Below are 19,649 nucleotides of genomic sequence, written 5' to 3'. Positions count from 1 at the left end.
CTGCATTATTAATGGGACACTTGAGGTCAGGTGTAAGAAAGAATAGGAAAAAAAGGTGGTCTTGAGGTCAGAGGTGGGAGTAAGAGGTGTGTGTATGGCATGTGGTGGGGCTTCATTGCACCAAATCCAACTTGAAAGCAGGCCTGCTTGAGCCAAAACCACAACAGACAGAAGCAGTTTCTTCTAAAGTAGTAGACAGTTGACCTGGGTCCAAAGGACCACACGTCGGTATTTGTCACTGGCTCGACTGTGCACTGTATTCGTCATCCCAAGGTTACGGCCGAGCTGCTGTGTGAAGAGCAAATCAGGCGGCTTATATTTAGCCTCGCAAATGGCGTTCTGTGGATTATGTCTTGTGGCTCTCCGGTTTCGTCTTCAACGCCTCTGCCTAGCATGACGGGGCTGCGGTCCGAGCTATTCAGGTGAGGCTCAGTGTCATGTTCTTCCGCACCGGTTCGTCTTCCAGGCATTTTTTTACTGCACGCTCGGCACACAAACCCGAGGGATAGTTGCGGTCCGCCAGCGTCTTCCTCCCGGCGTTGAAAAGCTTTTCCCTCAGCACTCGCACCAGACCAGCAGATCAGCAGCGCCGGAAGTTGTTTCACCAGCCTACTCTTGGCAATTATGGACGTCCTGGCCTTAGAGGCAAAAAATCCAAACGGCTCCGAGCCCGAGAAGAAGAAGACTTCATCCAGACCCAGACCTAAACCAGCTAAAAAGCCCAAAAGGATTGTTTACTTTGAGGTAGAGATTGTGGATGTGAAGACTAAAGAGAAACTGCTGTTGCTAGACAAGGTAAGAGTGTTAGCCGGTATTATTTTCAGATGATAAAGTATTTTTAAATCATTGCATGGAGAGCGCAGATGTTTAGTCCTTGACCTTACACAAGTAAGACAGCTGAAGAATGTGAAGCATGTTGGAGGTTTTATAGTTAACTTTGGCACCTCCTAGGATGACTTTGATGTTCTGTCGTTTTGGACAAACTATGACATCATTGCAGTCGTCAAGATTAGTGCTGTTATTAAAACCCAAAATTGTGTTTGCCTTGTGATTTCAGGTGGAGCCAACTGCCACTATTTTGGATATTAAGGCTTTGTTTCACAAATCATGTACGTAGGTTTAAAAGAAGAAGAAGAAAAAATACCTTTTAATGTTTCACTACAGGTGTGTCCGTTTTGACAGATCCAAAATGGTACCCTGCGAGACAATCTCTACGCTTAGATCCAAGTAGGTGCAACAGGTCAGGTTACAATATCCGTGAGGTCATCTAGAGACAGATATTTTTTTCTTCTTCTCTTTCTCAGAAACAAAGTGTCTCAGGGATGAGGAAGTCCTCCAAACACTTCCTGTGGGAACCACAGCCAGCTTCTACTTCAGTGACCTTGGTCCACAACTCACATGGGGGACTGTGAGTTCCCAACCCACACACAGATTTTGTTTTGATGGTGTCTATAATTGCACGATGATAGTGGCGGGTGTTAAGATACGGATTAAAGTTGGGTAAGTCCCTTCCGAAGGGCCAGGTAGCAAATAAACAGTCGACATACTGAGTGTGACACCCAAAAGGCCATTTGCGGTCGTTTGTTTTGCTCTCACCTCCCGCAGTGTCTATTTATCCCGGGACATCTAATCTCATGGCCCCATTTCTCTCCAAGGTGTTTATCCCCCCCCCCCACACACACACCCTCATCTAGGGTTCTTGACTCCCTCACAGTGCCACGTTGTTGCCCACCATGTTGCTTCTGAACCTTTACATGAGCACTATTTAACAGATCAGAACCAAGAAACTAAGTCAAGATCATCACTTTGAGAGCAAGTCACTGAGATCCAGTTTTTGTGACAGACTATCAAAATAAATTTGACCTCTGCTTACCTTTTTAGGTGTTCCTTGCAGAGTGTGTGGGTCCACTGGTCATCTATTTAATGTTCTACTTCCGCCTCCCGTTCATCTACGCTCCAAAATATGACTTCACCGCCAGCAAGAACTGGGTCGTACAGTCAGTGTCAGTTTTTTTTTTTTTTCCTTCCCATCATTATATTTTATTTATTTATTATTTTTTGCGCAGTTCTGCTTGCATCTGTCACTCTTTACATTACATCAAGAGAATTCTGGAGACGCTTTTTGTTCACCGCATCTCACACGGGACCATGCCTCTACGGAACATCTTTAAAGTGAGTCCGCTATGTGCGTGTCAGCAAAATATGACTCAGCAATTATTGAATGGTAATCATTGCAGAATTGCGGATTTTACTGGTGTACCGCAGCTTGGATGGCGTACTATATCAACCACCCGCTCTACACGCCACCACGTAAGTGTCATCTTCACGTATGCTCCACTCGTGTTTGTTCAATCAGCAGTTCATACTTTTTTTTTTTTTTTTTTTAGTTTACGGGCAACAGCAGGTGAATGTTGGACTTTACGTTTTCCTGGTAGGTTTAAAATTAAAATCAGTGCTGTGAATATAACTAAGTACTCATATATTTGTTTTTTCTTTTGCACAGTTTTGCCAAGTTGGGAATTTCTCCATCCACATAGCACTTCGTAACCTTAAACAGCAAGGTATTTAAATTGTTTGACATTATATTTGCATGAGTTGAAAATTGATGTCATCTTAGGTTCAAAATCCAAGAAGATTCCTTACCCCACGAAGAATCCCTTCACGTGGGTTTTCTGGCTGGTGTCTTGTCCAAACTACACATATGAGGTCAATTAGCAATCTTTTTTTTTTTAGTGCAGCTTTTTTTGTGTGTGTTCATTAGTGTGTGTGTGTGTGTGTGTGTGTGTGTATAGGTGGGCTCGTGGATGGGCTTCAGTGTGATGACGCAGTGCCTGCCCGTGGCTCTCTTCACTCTAGCCGCTTTTGTGCAGATGAGCGTTTGGGCCCGAGGCAAACACCGCGCCTACTTAAGGGAATTCAAGGACTACCCCAGCCTGCGTTCTCCTATACTACCATTCATCCTCTAGAGCGCCACGTGTACTTTTTTCCTATCAGGGGCCATTTTTGTTTATGTCCCCCCCCATGGTGGTTCAAAATGTATTTGAAAATGAATGCAACAAAGCCCAATTAGAAATGACAGGTGTCCTTTTTCTTTTCAGCAATGTTGTAACTGTTTTAACATTTGCATGGCAATCTGCGTACTGTAAATCTCGAAAGGTCACGGGATGTACCCTCAACGTTTTGCTGCTTAAAGTCTTAAAGTTTGCGATATGCTAGCTAATGCTATCGAAGAGCCTCCTGAAGGTGGTTTGTTTGTATTGATTAATTTACCGACTGAATACAGTCAGCATGTAACATGGCTTCATGATTGTGTTCACGCTACAAGCTAGACGCTTTCCTCGTCTGTACCGAACATTGCCAAACAAAAATTAAACCGATAGGTCAAACAGGCGTGAACTTTATTTGTGACTCTTGTCGGAAGCATGGACTGATTGATTTAAAAAAAAAAAAAAAAAAATGCTACATGCTATGGAATGTTACACGCTTCAAATGGATGACTTGTATCACAACACGAACAAAGCGGCAGACGATTAACACTGAAAATATTGCATGTGGTCCACCGCGTTGGCCTTTTAAATCTTCAATATTGCCTGCTTTGTTTTTTTTGATGATCAACCACGTGTGTCGCCGCTAACAAAACGCAATGAGGTACATAACGAGAGAAATGAACATGGAAGGTCACGTGTTAGCAGCTACGCCAGGAACTGGATGTGTGTACACGTAACACGCGAGGGTTTTGTTTTAGCTGCGAGACTTTGGTGGGAGTCAGAGGCGAAACGCGTCGCAGTCAGAAAGTCCACAGGAAGTGCACGTGTGGCTTTTCTTAAAGGGCCACTGCTCCTTTTGCATGGGGGAGAACGAGGATCATGAGAGGTAGGATGATTGTTTTGTCACAGGTCCTTTCCTTCCTCCACACATCAATATATGCATCGTGTGGGCAGGATCCTAGTGGAAGAGTTCACTCGCTCTTCCCCCGATGTAGTCCATCAGAGGTCGTCGCACTCCAGGAAGTGGCTCCTTTGCAGCACCTTGATGTGGCGCTCGTAGATTTTGAGCGCGGGCCCCAGTCGGATGGAGAGACCGGTCAGAACGTCGCTGCGTTGCATGAGCAGCAGCGACTTGCCGTCGATCTCCTGTGGGCGGACAACCAATTTAGCTCCATAATGACCACGTGGACGTACAGGAACCAGCACCCACCTGCGTCCTGAAGGCCAGGGCCTGCTCTGGAAAGCCAGCATCGGCAAAGTAACTGGCCACGTCGGCCGCCGTCCACTGCAGCAAGTTTTGACTCAACTTCTCTTTCTTCACCGAGCTGCCAACGCAGAAAGACGACATGAATTTTGTTTCTGCACATTATGAGAAGGTTGACGCTCGACTTACAGCTCGTCGCTTTTATCGTTATCGTTGCCGTTCACGTGGACGCTCTCGGCTTGTGCCAAGGAGGCGAGTATTTCCGCGTTCTTCTTTAGAGTGCCTGTTGAGGGAACGCAGGGCTCAATCATACATTATAGCTACTGCAAAGGAGAAAAAACTATCTTGAATGGTGCCATGCTGTGAATGCACAATTGAATGCGCAGATGTTTAGTTTGTAACACACAGCAAAAATAATTAATTGAAGGCTTCATTTTCCATAAGGGGAAAAAAAACCCCCACTTGTTTTATTTATTATGTTTTACTGCCCCCAGGTGGCCAACTCGTCCACACCAGAAGGCGTCACGGTGAATTAATCAAGCTGCACAAACAGTTTCTTTCTTTCTTTGTTTTCTTTTGACCAACTCACAGTCGTTCGACGATGACAGCACCTGCACTCTAACCTGGGACGCATCTCCGCTCCTCTCCTGTGTGACGGGAAGAAAAAAAAAATCATGAAGAGAGTCAGGTCGGGTCGAGCAGGAAACAGGAAATGAACAGCAGAAACGGGTCCGTGTTACCAGTTGCACGGCGTAGTCGGGTACCAGTTGGTCCAAGAGGGGGCTGCTGTCCTCCATCTTGTCCTCCTCCTTCAGGTTGTTCTTGGGAGCGCTCGGGCAGATGGCTACAGGGTGGACTGTCACTGGACATACTAACAACAGAGGCACAAATAAGTCATAAGTGTAGCAAACAATGACAATTTATAACGGCACAAAGTGTACTCTCAAACTATTTACTATTTTAAATGACCTGACAACTCCCTATAGAATGTCCCCACTAGCTTAATGCTTAAGCTAATTAGCATCTACGTTACGGCGCTTTAACTGCCTCCAGGTGGCGGGGACAACAGAAGGTACCTTTATCTGTGTGCATTCCAAGCTCCTGGCGCTCCACCGGGCAGCTGGCGACACCATTGGTCCCGTTGGCCAAGTTGTTGTATGTGAGGGACTTTGGGCTGGAAGCGGGCAGGGAGCTGGGCCTGGCGGTAGCCATTTGGAAGGAGATGACGCAATCCAGACCGGCGCCTGGGGCCGCACCAGGGCTGCGACCCGGGCCGGGAGCGGGACGAGCGTGAGAGGGCGAGCAGGGGGCGGACGCTGCTCGCAATACCGCCGATGTGGCCAAGCACACGGGGCCCGGTGAGGGGAAAGGACCGTCCTGGCCGTCCCGGCTCTCGTCGCCCCCTTCCTCGTCCATATTGCTATCCGTGTCCATGGCCATGGAGGTGTCGGCCTGGAAGAGTTAAGAGTGTATAAGAGTTCACTTTGCACATTCTGCATATGGCATATGACTTGTCAGGATTGTTTTGTTGGGTTTGCATAGAATAAATTTGATCTGCAATTAGTGCAGTGTTCATTCTGGGTGGATGTTAGTCTATCAACAGATAGTTTTCTGTTTGTAAATGAACTGCTCTTTTATGTATACCATACTGTACATCGTGTTCTTTCATCTGTACATTGCACGTTTTTTGTACAACTGTGGAAATGATATTAGATGTTACTGAATGCGAGTAGCTCCTCTGCTCGTGTAAAAGTAGCTCACTGAAGATGAAACTTTTTCTCGCTGCTTTCTAGTTTCTGTTACTTTCCGTTTGCAAAACACAAACAACATGGTTGAACCGTGCTGTGCAGGTCCTGGAAGAAAAGCCTGCTCGTCCCCAGTGCGTTCAACCCGAAGGGATTGTTGACACGACTGCAGGGAGCTGACGATCCGAACGCGTCTGAAAAATACTCGTGCACATGTCGCAATTTGACCCCAGTGGAGGTAAATCATTAGCTGTGACTCACGAGCCACACAACTTTGGAGAAAGAAGGGAAAATAACGAGTTGATGGGACGTTTCTTGTTCGACGGGGCGGCTCGTGAACGAGCTTCGCTGCTGCGTGTCGAGGAGCGCGCCTCGCCTCGCCGCATTTCACACAACTTTCACTACCGCCCCTGAAAAAGCACCAACCGAGGATCGTGTGGCGCTAAAAACACACGCCGATGTGATCCTCGTCGGTGGATGCATTCATTCTTGATCGCTACAACGCAAGCGACAACATATAAAGAGCCGACGGGAGGTGGTTTGTGTTGTTTTTCGCACATTTCCTACGAAGTGCGCATGCAGTTCGAATGTCTCGCCATTGTGCGTGCGTGGTGCGAGCGAAGAGGGCGTTTTGTAGGAGGGGGGGGGGGGGGCTCTTTGAAGCGACGCGCATGCAACCCTAATTTGGCGTTTGGACGCGTCCGTTATCATACAAGTCCCGTTCACACATCGGGTGATCCAATATACGTGTTTTGCATCACCTTTTAAATTGATTTTTACGGGGACTAACTCGACGTGATCACGGCTTAACCCACATCGGACGGACGGCCACGTCCATCCAGTCGAGCAAGCAAGCAAGCTTGTCGTTGTCGTTTACAATTACCAACCACTTTTATATGGAAATACTCCGATATATCAACCGCGCTCTTTCAGTGTCCGATAATGCAAGCAGAGGGTTGCCGTGTCGCCTCGTCACGCGTCCATCGATTAAAAAAAAAAGTGACGCAGATGGCACTTCCATGGCAGTATAGCCACGGGATAAGTCGCTCAAATGTGACTTATTATAAAGTGGATGGCGCGTTTGGGAGGAAGGGAGGAAGGTTTGTATTCTCGTCACGGCTAAAACGTGTCTGAAAAACACATGACGCTGGAAAAAAAAAAAAGAAAAAGCAACAATGTCCTCGCGTCTAGTGTATTTTTTGGCACTTTTTACATCGGAGTCCCTGGTTATTAACATTATACGAAGACAAACGCGTATGCTGGATTGTGTCAAAATAAAGGCCGTTTTAGTGAGCTTGAACTTCAGTTGTTTAATTGTGAAACTCGACTTCGGGGTCTGACTCGCTTATTGAGGGCGAGCTTGACCGACGCCCGACCATAAGCTCCACGAACGCTAAGTTTTGGGCTGGTTTTGAGCTCAAAAAGCTGTTTCTGTCGAAAAGTACACCCTTTAAACAACTCGTGAGTGTGTTTGGCTGGATTTTAAGCATAAACGAGGGGGTAATGCGCGTTATTGTGCTCGCACGCGCACCTTCTCCCTCGCCCCCTCCACCTCCTCCCTCCTTTCTGTCGTCCGCGGTAGCGCTCAACCGCCGCTCCCCGTTTGCGGCATTCCTTTTCTGGGTACACTGGCAAACCACTCCCCACGCAAGAAACATTAGAGACGCTAAGAGATAATATATTTTAAAATAAAAAATAAATAAGGGATACTGTGCTGTGTTTTGTCTCCCCACCTGTGAATGAATTACTTAATTGTAAAAAATAAAAATAAATACAACAAGAAAGAAAGAAACGTGACTTACCTCCTCGTCGTCGTCGTCCGGGTCCGCGGGGCCGAGCGCGCTATCCCCGTTGCTCAAGTCTGAGTGACTGGCGTCGTTTACGGCCGCCACAGACGTCGCCGTTGCCGCCGCTGCTGCAGAAGACGCCGTCACGGCGTCGTCCTTTTTGCGGCACCTCCTCTGAACCTTGGCGGCGTTCCGGTACGAAATGGAGCCCTTGTAGTTGACTTTCAGCACCGTCTGCTCGCGTATGAGCTTCTCCAGCTCGCCGCACGTTTGGTCGGGCTCGCACCCGTGACGCCGCCGGACCATTCGGCAGATTCGCTCCAAGTCCGGTCGGGCTTTTCGCGACCGCAGAGAGTCGATAGTGTCCAGTATCCACTCGCGGTACTTGGCGTCGGACATTTTCCTCCTCTTGTGTTATTAATTTTCTTGAGGGGGGGAGTGGGGGGTATAAGGGGTAAGGGGGTGTCTTGCCTCTCCAGTGCGTTAGTTGCAGCGGTCGAGAAGCGGAAACCTTCGTCCGTACGCTTGCCTGCGTCTGGCTCGTGCGCTTAAGGTGGAACGGCTGAGTTCCAGGCCAAAAGTTTCGCCCTCCCTTTCGCTCGCTCGCACTGCTGGGTGGAGCTTACGGCGACGCGCGACTAAACAAAGTGGGGGCACGTTTAGCGAGTAAGAAAGTGAGCGGGAGGACGGGTCGTAATCTCGTCACGCTACAACGTGTTTTGAATGACACATGACGCTCGGAGACAATCGACAATGCTTCAGGTACGGCGTTTTAGTTTAACTCGCCGGTTGTGAAGCAAAACGTAACACAAACACGTAATTCCGGGACGACGTTTCAAAATGAATGCCACGACCCTGAAATTGTATTTCCAGTCACTTGAATTGTGAAAATCAAAGCAGTTATTTTCCGGGTAATATCGGACTAGCTTGCTCCACACAGTCGACGCAGCCTGCGTCTACTGTGCGCTTAAGGTGGAACGGAAAAGTTAAACGCCACAAGTTTGTGTTGAAGCGGCCCACACGGCGACGCGTGACTAAAACAACGCGACGGCACGTTTGGAGGCCTTGGTAATGGTTGTATTCTCGCAAGGCTAATACGTATCTGAAATAAACGTCACGGCCAAAACGGTCAACATTAATGCATTTACACGATTTGCAGACTGTCGCCACTTCACGCTCCCTCGTTGATAAGGTCAAGTGTAAATAATAGCCTATTTCCGGAACGTTGCGTTAAAATAAAAGTCGAGAAGATACGTTCGCGTTGATGTATCTCGTAATGTGAAATTGAACGCAGCCGACTTCCGGGTTTGACACGCCAGCTGCGTCCAAGTCGATTCGCAGTCTCGCAAGCTTTCATTAAAACGTATTTGACTAAAAACGTGACGCTAGAAGACAAATGATACAACAACGTCCTCTTGGCCTTTATTCTCACAGCGTTTTCCTCAAGACTATGCCCCTCGTTGGCATGCCCAGGTAGAAATAAACGCGCTTCCGGTATAACGTACCAAAATAAAGGCTTGAAATATGAGTTTGCATCGACGCGACCTAATTCTCATACGTCACACAAGGACCACTTCCGGGTTAACACTCTAACTTAACTGTTGCCCCACTGTCAGATTCGCGTTACGCTGGCTGCCTCGCGCTAAAGGTAGACCGGCCGAGTCGCAGTCAAAAGTTTCGTCCCTCCCGCCCCATTGCGCTCCAGGACTGCGCGTGTATACAAGATGCGTGAAGCACAGGACGCGTGAAGGGGGGAGTCAAAGTACTAATTTGAACGTTTGTTTGAAGGTGGTGTAGCGGGGAGTTCTTGCGGGTCGGTTGCCATCACACTGTAACAAAGGCCATTTAAAGCAAAACACAACACGAGGCTGTGCTGGAAAACCGCATTGGGATTGGGGGGGGGGGGTCTGCACACGGTACAACTTAATGCATTGTCGTGGCCTGAAAACCAATTTGTTAAGGACAGGGTGGGTGTGAGAGTGGGGTCTGCATGCAAGACTTGGTTTTCAAGGATTTTTTTACGCCTTTTGCATGTCGTATATCATGCAACAAAATTTGACGCAAAAAAAAAAAAGGGTCTTGTGTAGCTCTCTTAACTATTTACTGTAACTGTGTACTGCATTTCACAGTTGATGCTATATAAACGAAGTTTGTTTCTCTCTCATTTGTGGAGTTTTGATTTTTTATCTAACGAACGGATGGCCAATTGCACATCCAGTACTATCCTGGTCATTTCTATTTGGAGTAACGGACATAGACGTGGTCAATTGCTGATTGGCTAGAAAATGTACACAGAACGCGGACAGATTTGTCTTAACAAGTAAAACTTTATTAGAATTATACATTTTGCAAAATATGTTATGTATATATATATATATATATTTTTTAACCATTAAACTGTGTTCTAAGGGTATCTGTCAAGTTCTCCAGAAGGTAAGATAGTTAAGACTGTAAAGGCATTATAATATTCAGTATTGTCTCCCCCACCCCACCCCACCCCAAACATTAGACTACACAATCACTGTACCCGGGTCGTGAGAAGGGAAAAAAAGTTTCACCATTTCTTTTTTTTTTTCTTTCTTTTTTATCTTTGGATTTTTTTTTTTTTTTTTTGAAAATACAATTAGAAAATATGAACCTAAAACATGTTGGATGTAAAAAGAGTTATGTTTGAACATGGAAAGTTTATGTTTATGTTAATTTGAAGGCAAACAACCAGAGAAAAGTATTCTGTTCACTTATTATTTAGTGTTCATCTGATATACAATAATAACAATAGAGGCATGTGGCGCTCAACAATATAAAAGCATCAACCCGGAAGTTGGATTGTTGCCTTTTCGTCTTAACATATTACATGTGCTCTCTTCAATGCGGTACATACATACAGTGTCTTCACATGAGTGGGAACCCCCAAAGTCCAATGTCCCAAATAAGGGGCAGTCGTGACAAAAAAAAAAAATAACAATAGCGTTGCAAATTTGGAAATGAAACTCACTGTGGCAAAGTAAGTCATCAGCTCAGCACAAGGTCATTAGCGTTATTTCATTTTGAACTCTGAGGTGAATCGTTTTTCTTTCTTGGTCATTCTGGTCATGGGTAATCTGCTAAAGTTAAGATGAGGCAATGGAGTACCTCGCTGGTTGAAATTTGTTGTGCTTTTTTTTTTTTTTTTAATTAAATTAGGCAACTACGCTATGAGGCTAACAATGCATGTAGACAAGACCTTGTTAGGGGGGGGGGGGCTTGAAATGACAATTTGGACTTTGGAGGTTCCACTGTATTGGAAAAAATAATTCGGGTCAAGATCCACGCTTTTTGTGACAACATCATGTATTGAATGTGTAAGTAAGCTCGTCAACGTAGCTTTACTAAATAGGAGAGAGAGAGAGAGAGAAAAGCTCACCGGATTACCGCGACCTAAAAAAACCCCAACAACATCAAAACATCATATTTTCTGAACAGCATTTGAAACCATCAGACATGTCGGGGGCATTCGTAATGAATTTCGTCCCGCGTTTGAGCTCCGTTACATTACGAAGCCATTAACTGACGACAGGCTGCATTGAAACCGATCACATTCATTTAAGAAAACAAAACAAAACAGTTATGTCACAAAATGGAGCGACGCTAGTCCAAAGCAATGCACACGCATGGAAAGAAAGAAACACGGACGAGTCTAGCACCTCGGGCCTCGCACGGCGTGTGAGGGAGGACGGTAAGCGTACAAGCTTCACAAATCAACAAACCAGGGATCAGCACTGGTCTGCGATTGTCTTGCATCCAAAATCCAAATAACGATTGGACACTGCGGAAAATCTTTCTGATCGGCGGCCATTTTAGGTTTTGTCAAGTCCTCCGAGAGCCAGATTCAGCCAAATGTTACCAGCGTTTCAGGGTCGGTTACATATTTTGGAGCAATGAAAAATACATACACACACAGGCACAATTCTCTGAACATATTTGCTACTCATTTTTTTTTTTTTAATCCTTACAGAAAACCTTGCAATGCTCTGAGTTTTGTCAAATGGGGCAAAGTGGATGTCACAGCTATGAGAGTCAATGTTGAAAAATGTTCCCCATCCTTTAGGCTTGCTCTCACAAGCATTCAAAGCCCTGTTGTAAAGCGCATCCATCGAGTCTTCGCGGAATATTTGTGGAATGTCGGAGTAAGTTGGAGTAAGCGGAGTTTTTAACATGAACCTCAGAGGTAACCACTTTCCTACCGTGCCGCTCATTGTGAAGCACATTTATTTGCAAATGGACAAATGTTCACTAGACGGTCAATGTAACGTTTTCATGGAAATGTTGGTTCATTCTGTTTACAATTTGGGGGTTGAATCCTTTTGAGTGCCTCTCTATATACAGTGGATAGAAAAAGTCGACACACCCCCTACTTCCAAGGAAGTGCTCAGAATTAATCTCATTCAAAAAAGTTAAATGGGAGTCAACACACACACACTTCTGATTAACCCCAAATTCGATTCACCAGGGGTGTGCAGACTTTTTATATCCAGTGTATATAATCAATATACACGTATTGTAAGGAATTTAAATAACCAAAGTGTTTAATCCAAATGTTAAACACCAAATAAAGACAAGCACAGATCAATATAAAAAAAAAATGAGATCACCAGTAGGATTAAAAAATAAGATGCAGTAAAGACGGATGTGAGAAACAAAAAAGAACTGCGTAGTTGGTGATAAATCTTTTCTGACTCTAAAGCTTTACGTGGAGGCTATTTGTCTGACAGTGCTCTAACCGGTTGGCATGGCGATAGGCACATCTGTTGGACTCGGTATTGCTTGGACGTTTTGGAGTGGGTGGGTGCACGATTGTGGGGGCGGCGGGTTAACGAGACAATCAAGTCACCGCTCAGAGAACGAGCGGTGGGGTGGGGGACAAGCAGATTTGGTACCTTAACGACGCCTGATGACAACCCGGCCACGACGAAACACGCTTAGGGATGAACAGGTAACAGTTGGCATTAGAAATGAGAAAAAGGCAACACTGCTGGTTGTGGTGGCTCTCTCCTTGCTGCTTGACCCACGTCTCCCGTCTGGAGACGAAGGATTGGGGAAGGGAGGGGGGGGGGGGTTACGAACAAGCAGTCCGCCCAATCCGCGCGTCCCACCCCCACAAGCCCAACTCTGGCAACGCATTAAATGGGAACCTAGAACTCGGCAAACTCCTTGATGCACTTCTCCGTGATGGACACTCGGATCTCCTCCTCGTCGTAGTCGTCAAAGTTGCTGGTGTCGCCGGGGCCTCTGCACTTGGGGATGAATGGCGCTTCCACCTGGATCACATGATTACACAAGTAAATGAGTGGATCGGAGCGGGTGACCTTTAAGGGGTCACCTTACTTTGAAGACAGCCAGCCCTCAAGTCATAATCGACTGGAGTAACTTACATCCCCAACACCGCTAAAGAGTGAAGGGGGGGGGGGGGGGGGGGGTCAGGCTCACCTTCCTCTGGTAGATGGCGATCCAGTCAGTGGTGGCAAACCACTTGTGGCCCTTGATGTCATTGACTCCGTTCCTGAGGTTTCCAAAGCGCTTGGTGAGGTCCACCTGCAGCAGATTTCTCAACATGTCCTTCAGGTCCGAGCTGAAATGCGAGGGGAAGCGAACCTGCACACAATCTGTGAGTCAGTGTTGCAAATGGCTTTTTTTTTTTTTGGGGATGACAAACATGAACGGATATGAAGTGATCGGAATAATAAAAACCTCAGTGTGGATGAGAAACTGTTTTTGTGCGCTTCACACACTGCAAAAAAATGACAAGCTAATAAACTCACCTTCCCTGATACAATCTTCTCATATATTTGGATGGGTTGGTCTGCAAAGAAGGGAGGGTAGCCAGCGGCCATCTCGTATATGAGCACTCCCAAAGCCCACCAGTCAACCGCTTTATTGTAGCCCTAGAAACACAAATAAAAAGATGTTGAGGTATCTTCGAAAGCAGCTTTGAGAATTGCGGTCAAATGCTCACTTTACTGAGGATGATCTCCGGTGCCAGGTACTCGGGGGTTCCGCAAAGTGTCCAGGTTCGGCCTTTCACTCTTTTCGCAAAGCCGAAATCTGTAACCTGCCCAAGTAAAAAGTGTACGGAACTCAATATTGATACTTTGAAGGTTTAACAAACAAGTGTCAGGCGATGTCAAGCGGCCTTGCCTGGATGTAACCCTGCTGGTCAATGAGAAGGTTCTCTGGTTTCAGGTCTCTGTAAATGAGGTCCAGCGAGTGAAGGTACTCGAAGGTCAGTACAATCTGCGCCGCATAGAAGCGGGCGTGTGGTTCACTGTGAGGAAAATAAATAAATAAATCCATACATGTAAAAATAAAACAATTTGTACACAGCAGATGTATTTAGGACAAACTAAGCAGGAGGGGGAGGGGGGGGGGATACCTGAATCTGCCGATTCTCCTCAAGTGGGAGAACATTTCGCCTCCGGGCACGTACTCCATTATCATGTAGAGATTGCTGTTGTCCTGTTGGCAGACGAGCAAGATGCTTAGCAAGACATAAAAAAAAATCAAACAGAAATGAGGCGAGCAGCCTGCTCAATAAAAGGCGTTCAAAATGCAAACCTTAAAAGAGTGCTCGAGTCGCACAAGGAAGGGAAAGTTAACCGCCTGCAGGATGCGCTTCTCATTCAGCGTGTGCTCGATCTGCTTCAGCTTCACCACCTGACAAACGCCGCAAGAGATTTTTTATTTCACTATACATTTTCTCCTCTCGTGTCTAGTACGGCGTTTTCACAACAAGTTACCTTTTGTTTGTCAAGTATCTTCATGGCAAAGTGCTGGCCTGACTCTTTGTGCTTAACCAGCATGACTCTGCCAAAGGAGCCGGTGCCTAAAGTCTTGAGACGCTCAAAGTGGTCCAATCCTGCCGTTTGCTGAGGACAGACACCAAGAACAATGTAAAAAAAAAATCGAAAAATTGCCAGTTTTGTCTTACACCAGCAGAGGGCGCACTTGAGACTCCAACGAACATAACGTTTGGATCTGGTCTTACCTGTGCTGGATTCTCCCATTTCTTGAGGAAATCTTCTTTGGCTTTGGCAAGGAACTCCTTCACTGTGACGGGGCAACAAAGAAAAAAAAATGAGAACTACTGACCTTCAGCGCAGCTAACACATGCACGACCAAAGAAACGCCCGCGGACATATTCCAACAGCGTGATGGTATCATATGCAGAAGAACACTTTTTTCTTTTTTGCTCCTTATCTTTATGAGCTGAATTATGATTCTCTGTGGGAACACGCTGATAATAAGTCCTTCTGCATTCATTGTTAAAGAATACGCTGTGGAGGACGGATGCAGAGCTCCTAGCACGCTTTTCATAGTTTGTGACAACCCGGCAGAAACGGAATACAAGAGCGACTCGTTACAGCAGCGGAAAGTATATTGAGCATTTCAGGACCGTGCGGGAATGTCGGAATAATCAATGCCAAACAACAGCCCGCGGCTAAATGCGAGCGCAAAGCCAGTCATCTGCAAGAGGTACAGTCTCCAACTGTCACAGTCGCCATTTTGACTCAAACAAATCTCACCGTGGAGAAGCAGTATCTTTGGTCACAGTTTTGAATTTATAACAGTCAAACAAGAACTGGATCATACCAAAACAAGTCAAATGAAGTCAAACTACATTTGAAGATTACCTGATAGAAACTCGTCTTGGATCATTTCCACGCTCGTCAGTTCGCCAATTTGCTTTTGGCTACATTCCATTTACGCTGTGAAATTAATTATGATAGTTACTGAATTCTATGGCAGCGACACTATTTTCCATCCCACGACTTTTCCTTTTATCACTGGTAGCTTTTAGTAATGCCATCACACACACACACACAAAAAATCATTTGCTGGCATGGTGGAGACTTCAACGGTGAACCATTGAACAGGAACACACACACAGATGGACATTTAATTTAAACAAGTATAAGACTTGCAAATCCTCCAAAGAGCAACAGCTGCAACAATCGGCTGAGCGGGAGCAGGGATTGCGTAAACACGTTCAGAACGTCCCACTGGGAGCAAGATGATTTGAGTAGTTGAGTGGAAGACAAAAAAGAAATTAATAAAAGGGTTTCCTGGGAAAGAGGGACCAATTGAGCTGGGAAGGTCAGAGATGGGAAGCTGCAGCATTCGGGAACACCATTCATGTTCTAAGCGGGATTACTCCAAATTTCTCACCGTCCGGGATGACCACGGGCACCTCTGCCGAACGCGAGCTCGATTCAGATGAGCGCGAGCTCGATTCAGATGACCGCGACGATTCCTTTGAGGATTCCTTTGAGGATTCCTTTGAGGATTCCTTTGAGGAGTCCCGTTTGCTCCCATGTCTCCTGGAGCTCTTGCGGTCACACATGAGCACAACAGTCCCTCTCCCTACTTATTTTTTTTTTGGGGGGTCGCTCTCGGGTTCTTCCTCACAGCTTCTGATTCATTCCCCCGCTTCCCAGTTTCTCTGGGTCAGTTTTACGGTCGGCCTCGCGCACGGGAAAACGAGCGTCCTTGCTGGCGTTTCAGCTCAATCCCGAGAAGCGTCCAGTTTGCTGTCAGTGGTCACATGAATCAACTGGACCCCTGCTTGGTTTGTATCAATATTTATTCTGTACGCAAGGTTCTCGCCTGCTGTTGCCTCTCACATCAAACACGCACACGGGGGGGGATACATATTGATGTGGTCATCGGGAGGGGGCGGGGCCTAGTTAGGATATCTAGCCAAACCTGAGAGGAAGTTGCGCGTAAACGTGGACGAGGCAAAGTGGACACAATCAGTTGAGAGAGTTTTGAAATGATGAGCATTCAATGACAAGTGTTTGGCTCAAGAGACAATAAAGACAGCCAAATATGGTACAGAGTCAATGCGGTGACAGGGCTTCATTGATCGATCCACCCAACTACCCCTCCCCAATGGGGGGGGGGAATAAAAAATCAATCCCACATTTCTCTTATGGGTCTCGCTGGGCGAGTGTGACGCAGGAACAAGCTCCACTTGTACTCTACTATCCTTGACGTCGAAGTTATCCCAAATCAGCGAGGTCATCTGATTAACCCGATTTCTGACAGTAAGCGCAGATCACAAGGGTCGGGCATACGTAACAGACTTGAGCAACGGAACTCACTTTTTCATAAAAAAAAAAAAACAAGTTTGGCTCGTATTGACACTCACTTGACAATGACTGACTGATATCGCCGTTGAAAGTGTTAGTGGAAAACAATTGCTTACAGTTGGCTAGACCGTGTACGTCCGTGTGTGTGTTCACATCCAAATACTAACAAGCATAGCTGCAGGCGCTTCCAAAAACTCACAATGTGCCAACACAAAGAGAGCAAGGCTGACATCCAGTGAAACACACACAAACATGACATAAGCTCCACCCACTCCTCCCATCCGAGGAAGCTTTGGGCTGAACCTCGCTCGCTCTTTCACTTCCTCCACTGGGTCGCGCCTCTTCCTGTGGGCTCGGCCTCAGTTTTGTACGCTGCGGTGCCGCAGCTCTTTATTCAACTGTGTTTCTACAAACCTTGACATTGTATTTTGCATTCAAAAAAAAAAAAAAAAGAAGGTCTCTGTTCTGTTATTATATATGCAAGAAAGAAAAAGCACGTGTCTTGTGCGAACAAGGTTTGATTATTACGGGAGGATTCTTTTTTTTTTTTTTTACCTTTCAAAAGAAAAAGTTGGTACATAATAGGAAAATTAAATAATTTTTAACATTAGGTCCTTTTCCCTCCTAATTTCACAACAACATAATCCTACCCAAGCAGAATATTAAGCATCCCAATTTGCATTCAGTTTCACATAATTCCTAACTAGCAAACAAGCGAAAGAGTCACACCAGTTTGGACGGCTGCGTCAAACATTTCCCTTCTTTCACACATCCTCATGAGCAGCAACGAGGAGCCGTCGCTCATTTCGCAGCTCACACTTGAGCGTCACTCGCGATGTTATGAATAAAAACATAACACAGAGTTCTCTCGAGCCTTCGCCTGGACCCCATGAACCGTGAAGAAAGAAATAACTCATCATACATCCATAAATTGGACTTTATTACGATGTACAAGGAGTTATCGACAAAATCCTAATGAGGACAAAACTCAGAATAATCAAAAGTTTATATGACACCGATAGTCTGACTCTGGGACAGACCATTATAACGGAATGTCCTGGAACAGGGTGTGTTCGACCAAAGGGTTCAACAGGTTGGCGGGAGAACGTATGGCTCATTTCGTTGGCCAAATAGCCTCGCAGTCAATTGTTCAGATCTTTGTATCGACTACAACCGGTAAAAATATTTCGCTCTCCAAGTAGCACAATTATGACTCGTATTAAACAGCAGTATTGACGTTGATTGACGTGTTGATTATCAATGAGACAGAGGTCATATTCCTCAACAAATCCATGTATATATTTATATACGTATATACAAGTTACAAACAGCCTTGTTCTTGAACATGTGTGCTCTCTCACATGACGTTCAAGAGACTTCTCAACTCCCAAGTTTGCTTGCCCGGAGAGGATTATTGCACGGGCATCATATGACTGCGTTGTCCTGTCCTCCCCTGTCACTGCAATCCCAATATCCTCTCACATTCCACGATTTTTACTAAAATCGCAATAAGACGAATGAGTCCCCCCCCCCCTCTCAAGATTAGTGGGTTTAATTATTAGCCTGGGATAGACTTTCACAACATCGAAGAGGCCTAACTCAATGCAGGCTGCTTGTGTTGTCGTCATGAGTGCTACCTCTGCATGCACCTCGGGGCACTTTTAATCACAAGATTGTGCCACAAAATCCGAGGAGAACACGAATAAAATCCTCGTTTGTTCAATGGAAGGTGCACATCAACTGATAGGCCAGAAAGCCAAGCTGCACCAGAAGAAAACTTTGGGGGGGGAAAACACATATATTAAATAAAATGTTGATACAAAAATTAAATAAAATGGACTTACCACTCTCCATCTCATTGCCTTTCTTCGCGGTGGGCGTGTTGCCCATGATGGCAGCCTGTCAAGCGGACTCCTGGAGGTTCTGTAGCGACTTGGGTTGGCTTGACGATCACGCCGAGTAACAGTGCTCGATGAAGCTGTCCGGTTGCCCACTATCTGACCGTTAACATTCTCGACAAACGGCTCGTGAAATATTCCCCGTCTTTCTGACGACCACTGTTTTCACCGACAACTTTTAAAACCGAGCCTTGTGCTACAGTTGGCTAAGGTTAGCGCGCTAGCAGGCACGGCTAAGTGGGTGTTAGCTCGGGTTGCTTGTCAAATATTAAAATTTCAAAACAGCACTCGATTGGAGGTTTTGAAGCTATTCAGTTGAAGTAACGTATCCAAAGGTAGTCCAGGGGCATACAAAGAATAGTCGGCAGCCGCTTTTCGCTCCCCCAGTTTTTGACTAGCTGTTAGCGTCCCCAGTAGTCGCACACTGGCCTTGTCAAACCAGCCACTGTGTGTGTGGGCAGGCCCTTTCTTCTTTTTCTTTTGTGCAGTAACAAATACGGTATCCAGGTTAATTCCTCGTTCCGTCCACACTTTTCTTTCTCATCCACGCACGCTTCGAATCCAGCCAGGCCGAATGCGGAGCCGACCGTCTAAGGGACAGTTCCCCAAATCAACAGAGCCTTTCCATTAATCTTTAGACCGCAAGGGAAACTCCAGTCATCCATCCACCGAGCAGCGCCCCTTGAAGGCTTCCGATTGGCTCATTGCGTTGACAGGCATGGAGAGCCAGCGCGGATTGGACAGAATTTGACATGCGAAGTGGCTACGGATATGTGATTGGGCAGGAACCCAGCTGTGTCCCGCCTACAAGGCCTGCCTCTAGCCAATAAATAGCCCGACCGTAAGGGGAGCTGTTGTTTTTCTACCTCCTAATTTACCGGTTGCTCGAATTAATCAGTTTAA

At 46.1% G+C, this 19,649-nt stretch overlaps 3 protein-coding genes across 6 annotated transcripts; 1 reads left to right on the top strand and 2 right to left on the bottom strand.

Moving 5' to 3' along the window:
• Positions 1–159: 159 nt before the first annotated feature.
• On the top strand, positions 160–3,390 carry LOC133170027 (very-long-chain enoyl-CoA reductase-like). Of its 2 annotated transcripts, XM_061302659.1 has the most exons (12): positions 160–422; positions 560–795; positions 1,058–1,109; positions 1,183–1,227; positions 1,305–1,408; positions 1,882–1,997; positions 2,067–2,172; positions 2,238–2,310; positions 2,388–2,431; positions 2,504–2,561; positions 2,618–2,706; positions 2,793–3,390. In XM_061302659.1, the coding sequence occupies exons 2-12, from the start codon at positions 625–627 to the stop codon at positions 2,964–2,966; spliced, it is 1,032 nt and encodes a 343-aa protein (XP_061158643.1). In that variant the 5' UTR covers positions 160–422; positions 560–624; the 3' UTR covers positions 2,967–3,390. The 2 variants fall into 2 exon arrangements, with proteins under 2 accessions (XP_061158643.1, XP_061158642.1); XM_061302658.1 differs by having other exon boundaries at positions 161–795.
• On the bottom strand, positions 3,382–9,150 carry samd1a (sterile alpha motif domain containing 1a). Of its 2 annotated transcripts, none has more exons than XM_061302635.1 (7): positions 7,739–9,150; positions 5,268–5,643; positions 4,932–5,062; positions 4,781–4,838; positions 4,381–4,474; positions 4,198–4,312; positions 3,382–4,133 (listed from the first exon to the last, which is right to left on the bottom strand). In XM_061302635.1, exons 1-7 carry the CDS (start codon positions 8,120–8,122, stop codon positions 3,987–3,989), a joined length of 1,305 nt encoding a protein of 434 aa, XP_061158619.1. In that variant the 5' UTR covers positions 8,123–9,150; the 3' UTR covers positions 3,382–3,986. The 2 variants fall into 2 exon arrangements, with proteins under 2 accessions (XP_061158619.1, XP_061158620.1); XM_061302636.1 differs by lacking the exon at positions 7,739–9,150 and adding an exon at positions 5,953–7,677.
• Positions 9,151–10,283: 1,133 nt separating this feature from the next.
• Positions 10,284–19,417, bottom strand: LOC133170024 (cAMP-dependent protein kinase catalytic subunit alpha-like). Of its 2 annotated transcripts, XM_061302655.1 has the most exons (11): positions 18,693–19,417; positions 15,391–15,465; positions 14,745–14,806; positions 14,497–14,625; positions 14,315–14,413; positions 14,133–14,215; positions 13,898–14,024; positions 13,716–13,811; positions 13,522–13,644; positions 13,190–13,354; positions 10,284–13,020 (listed from the first exon to the last, which is right to left on the bottom strand). In XM_061302655.1, exons 2-11 carry the CDS (start codon positions 15,458–15,460, stop codon positions 12,895–12,897), a joined length of 1,080 nt encoding a protein of 359 aa, XP_061158639.1. In that variant the 5' UTR covers positions 15,461–15,465; positions 18,693–19,417; the 3' UTR covers positions 10,284–12,894. The 2 variants fall into 2 exon arrangements, with proteins under 2 accessions (XP_061158639.1, XP_061158640.1); XM_061302656.1 differs by lacking the exon at positions 15,391–15,465.
• Between the last annotated feature and the right edge of the window lie 232 nt (positions 19,418–19,649).

The sequence above is a fragment of the Syngnathus typhle genome, linkage group LG17 (genome assembly GCF_033458585.1).
Source record: "Syngnathus typhle isolate RoL2023-S1 ecotype Sweden linkage group LG17, RoL_Styp_1.0, whole genome shotgun sequence".
NCBI classification, from domain to species: domain Eukaryota; kingdom Metazoa; phylum Chordata; class Actinopteri; order Syngnathiformes; family Syngnathidae; genus Syngnathus; species Syngnathus typhle.
The sequence above is the reverse complement of the archived record's forward strand: the minus strand, read 5'-3'. Positions and strand labels throughout refer to the sequence as shown.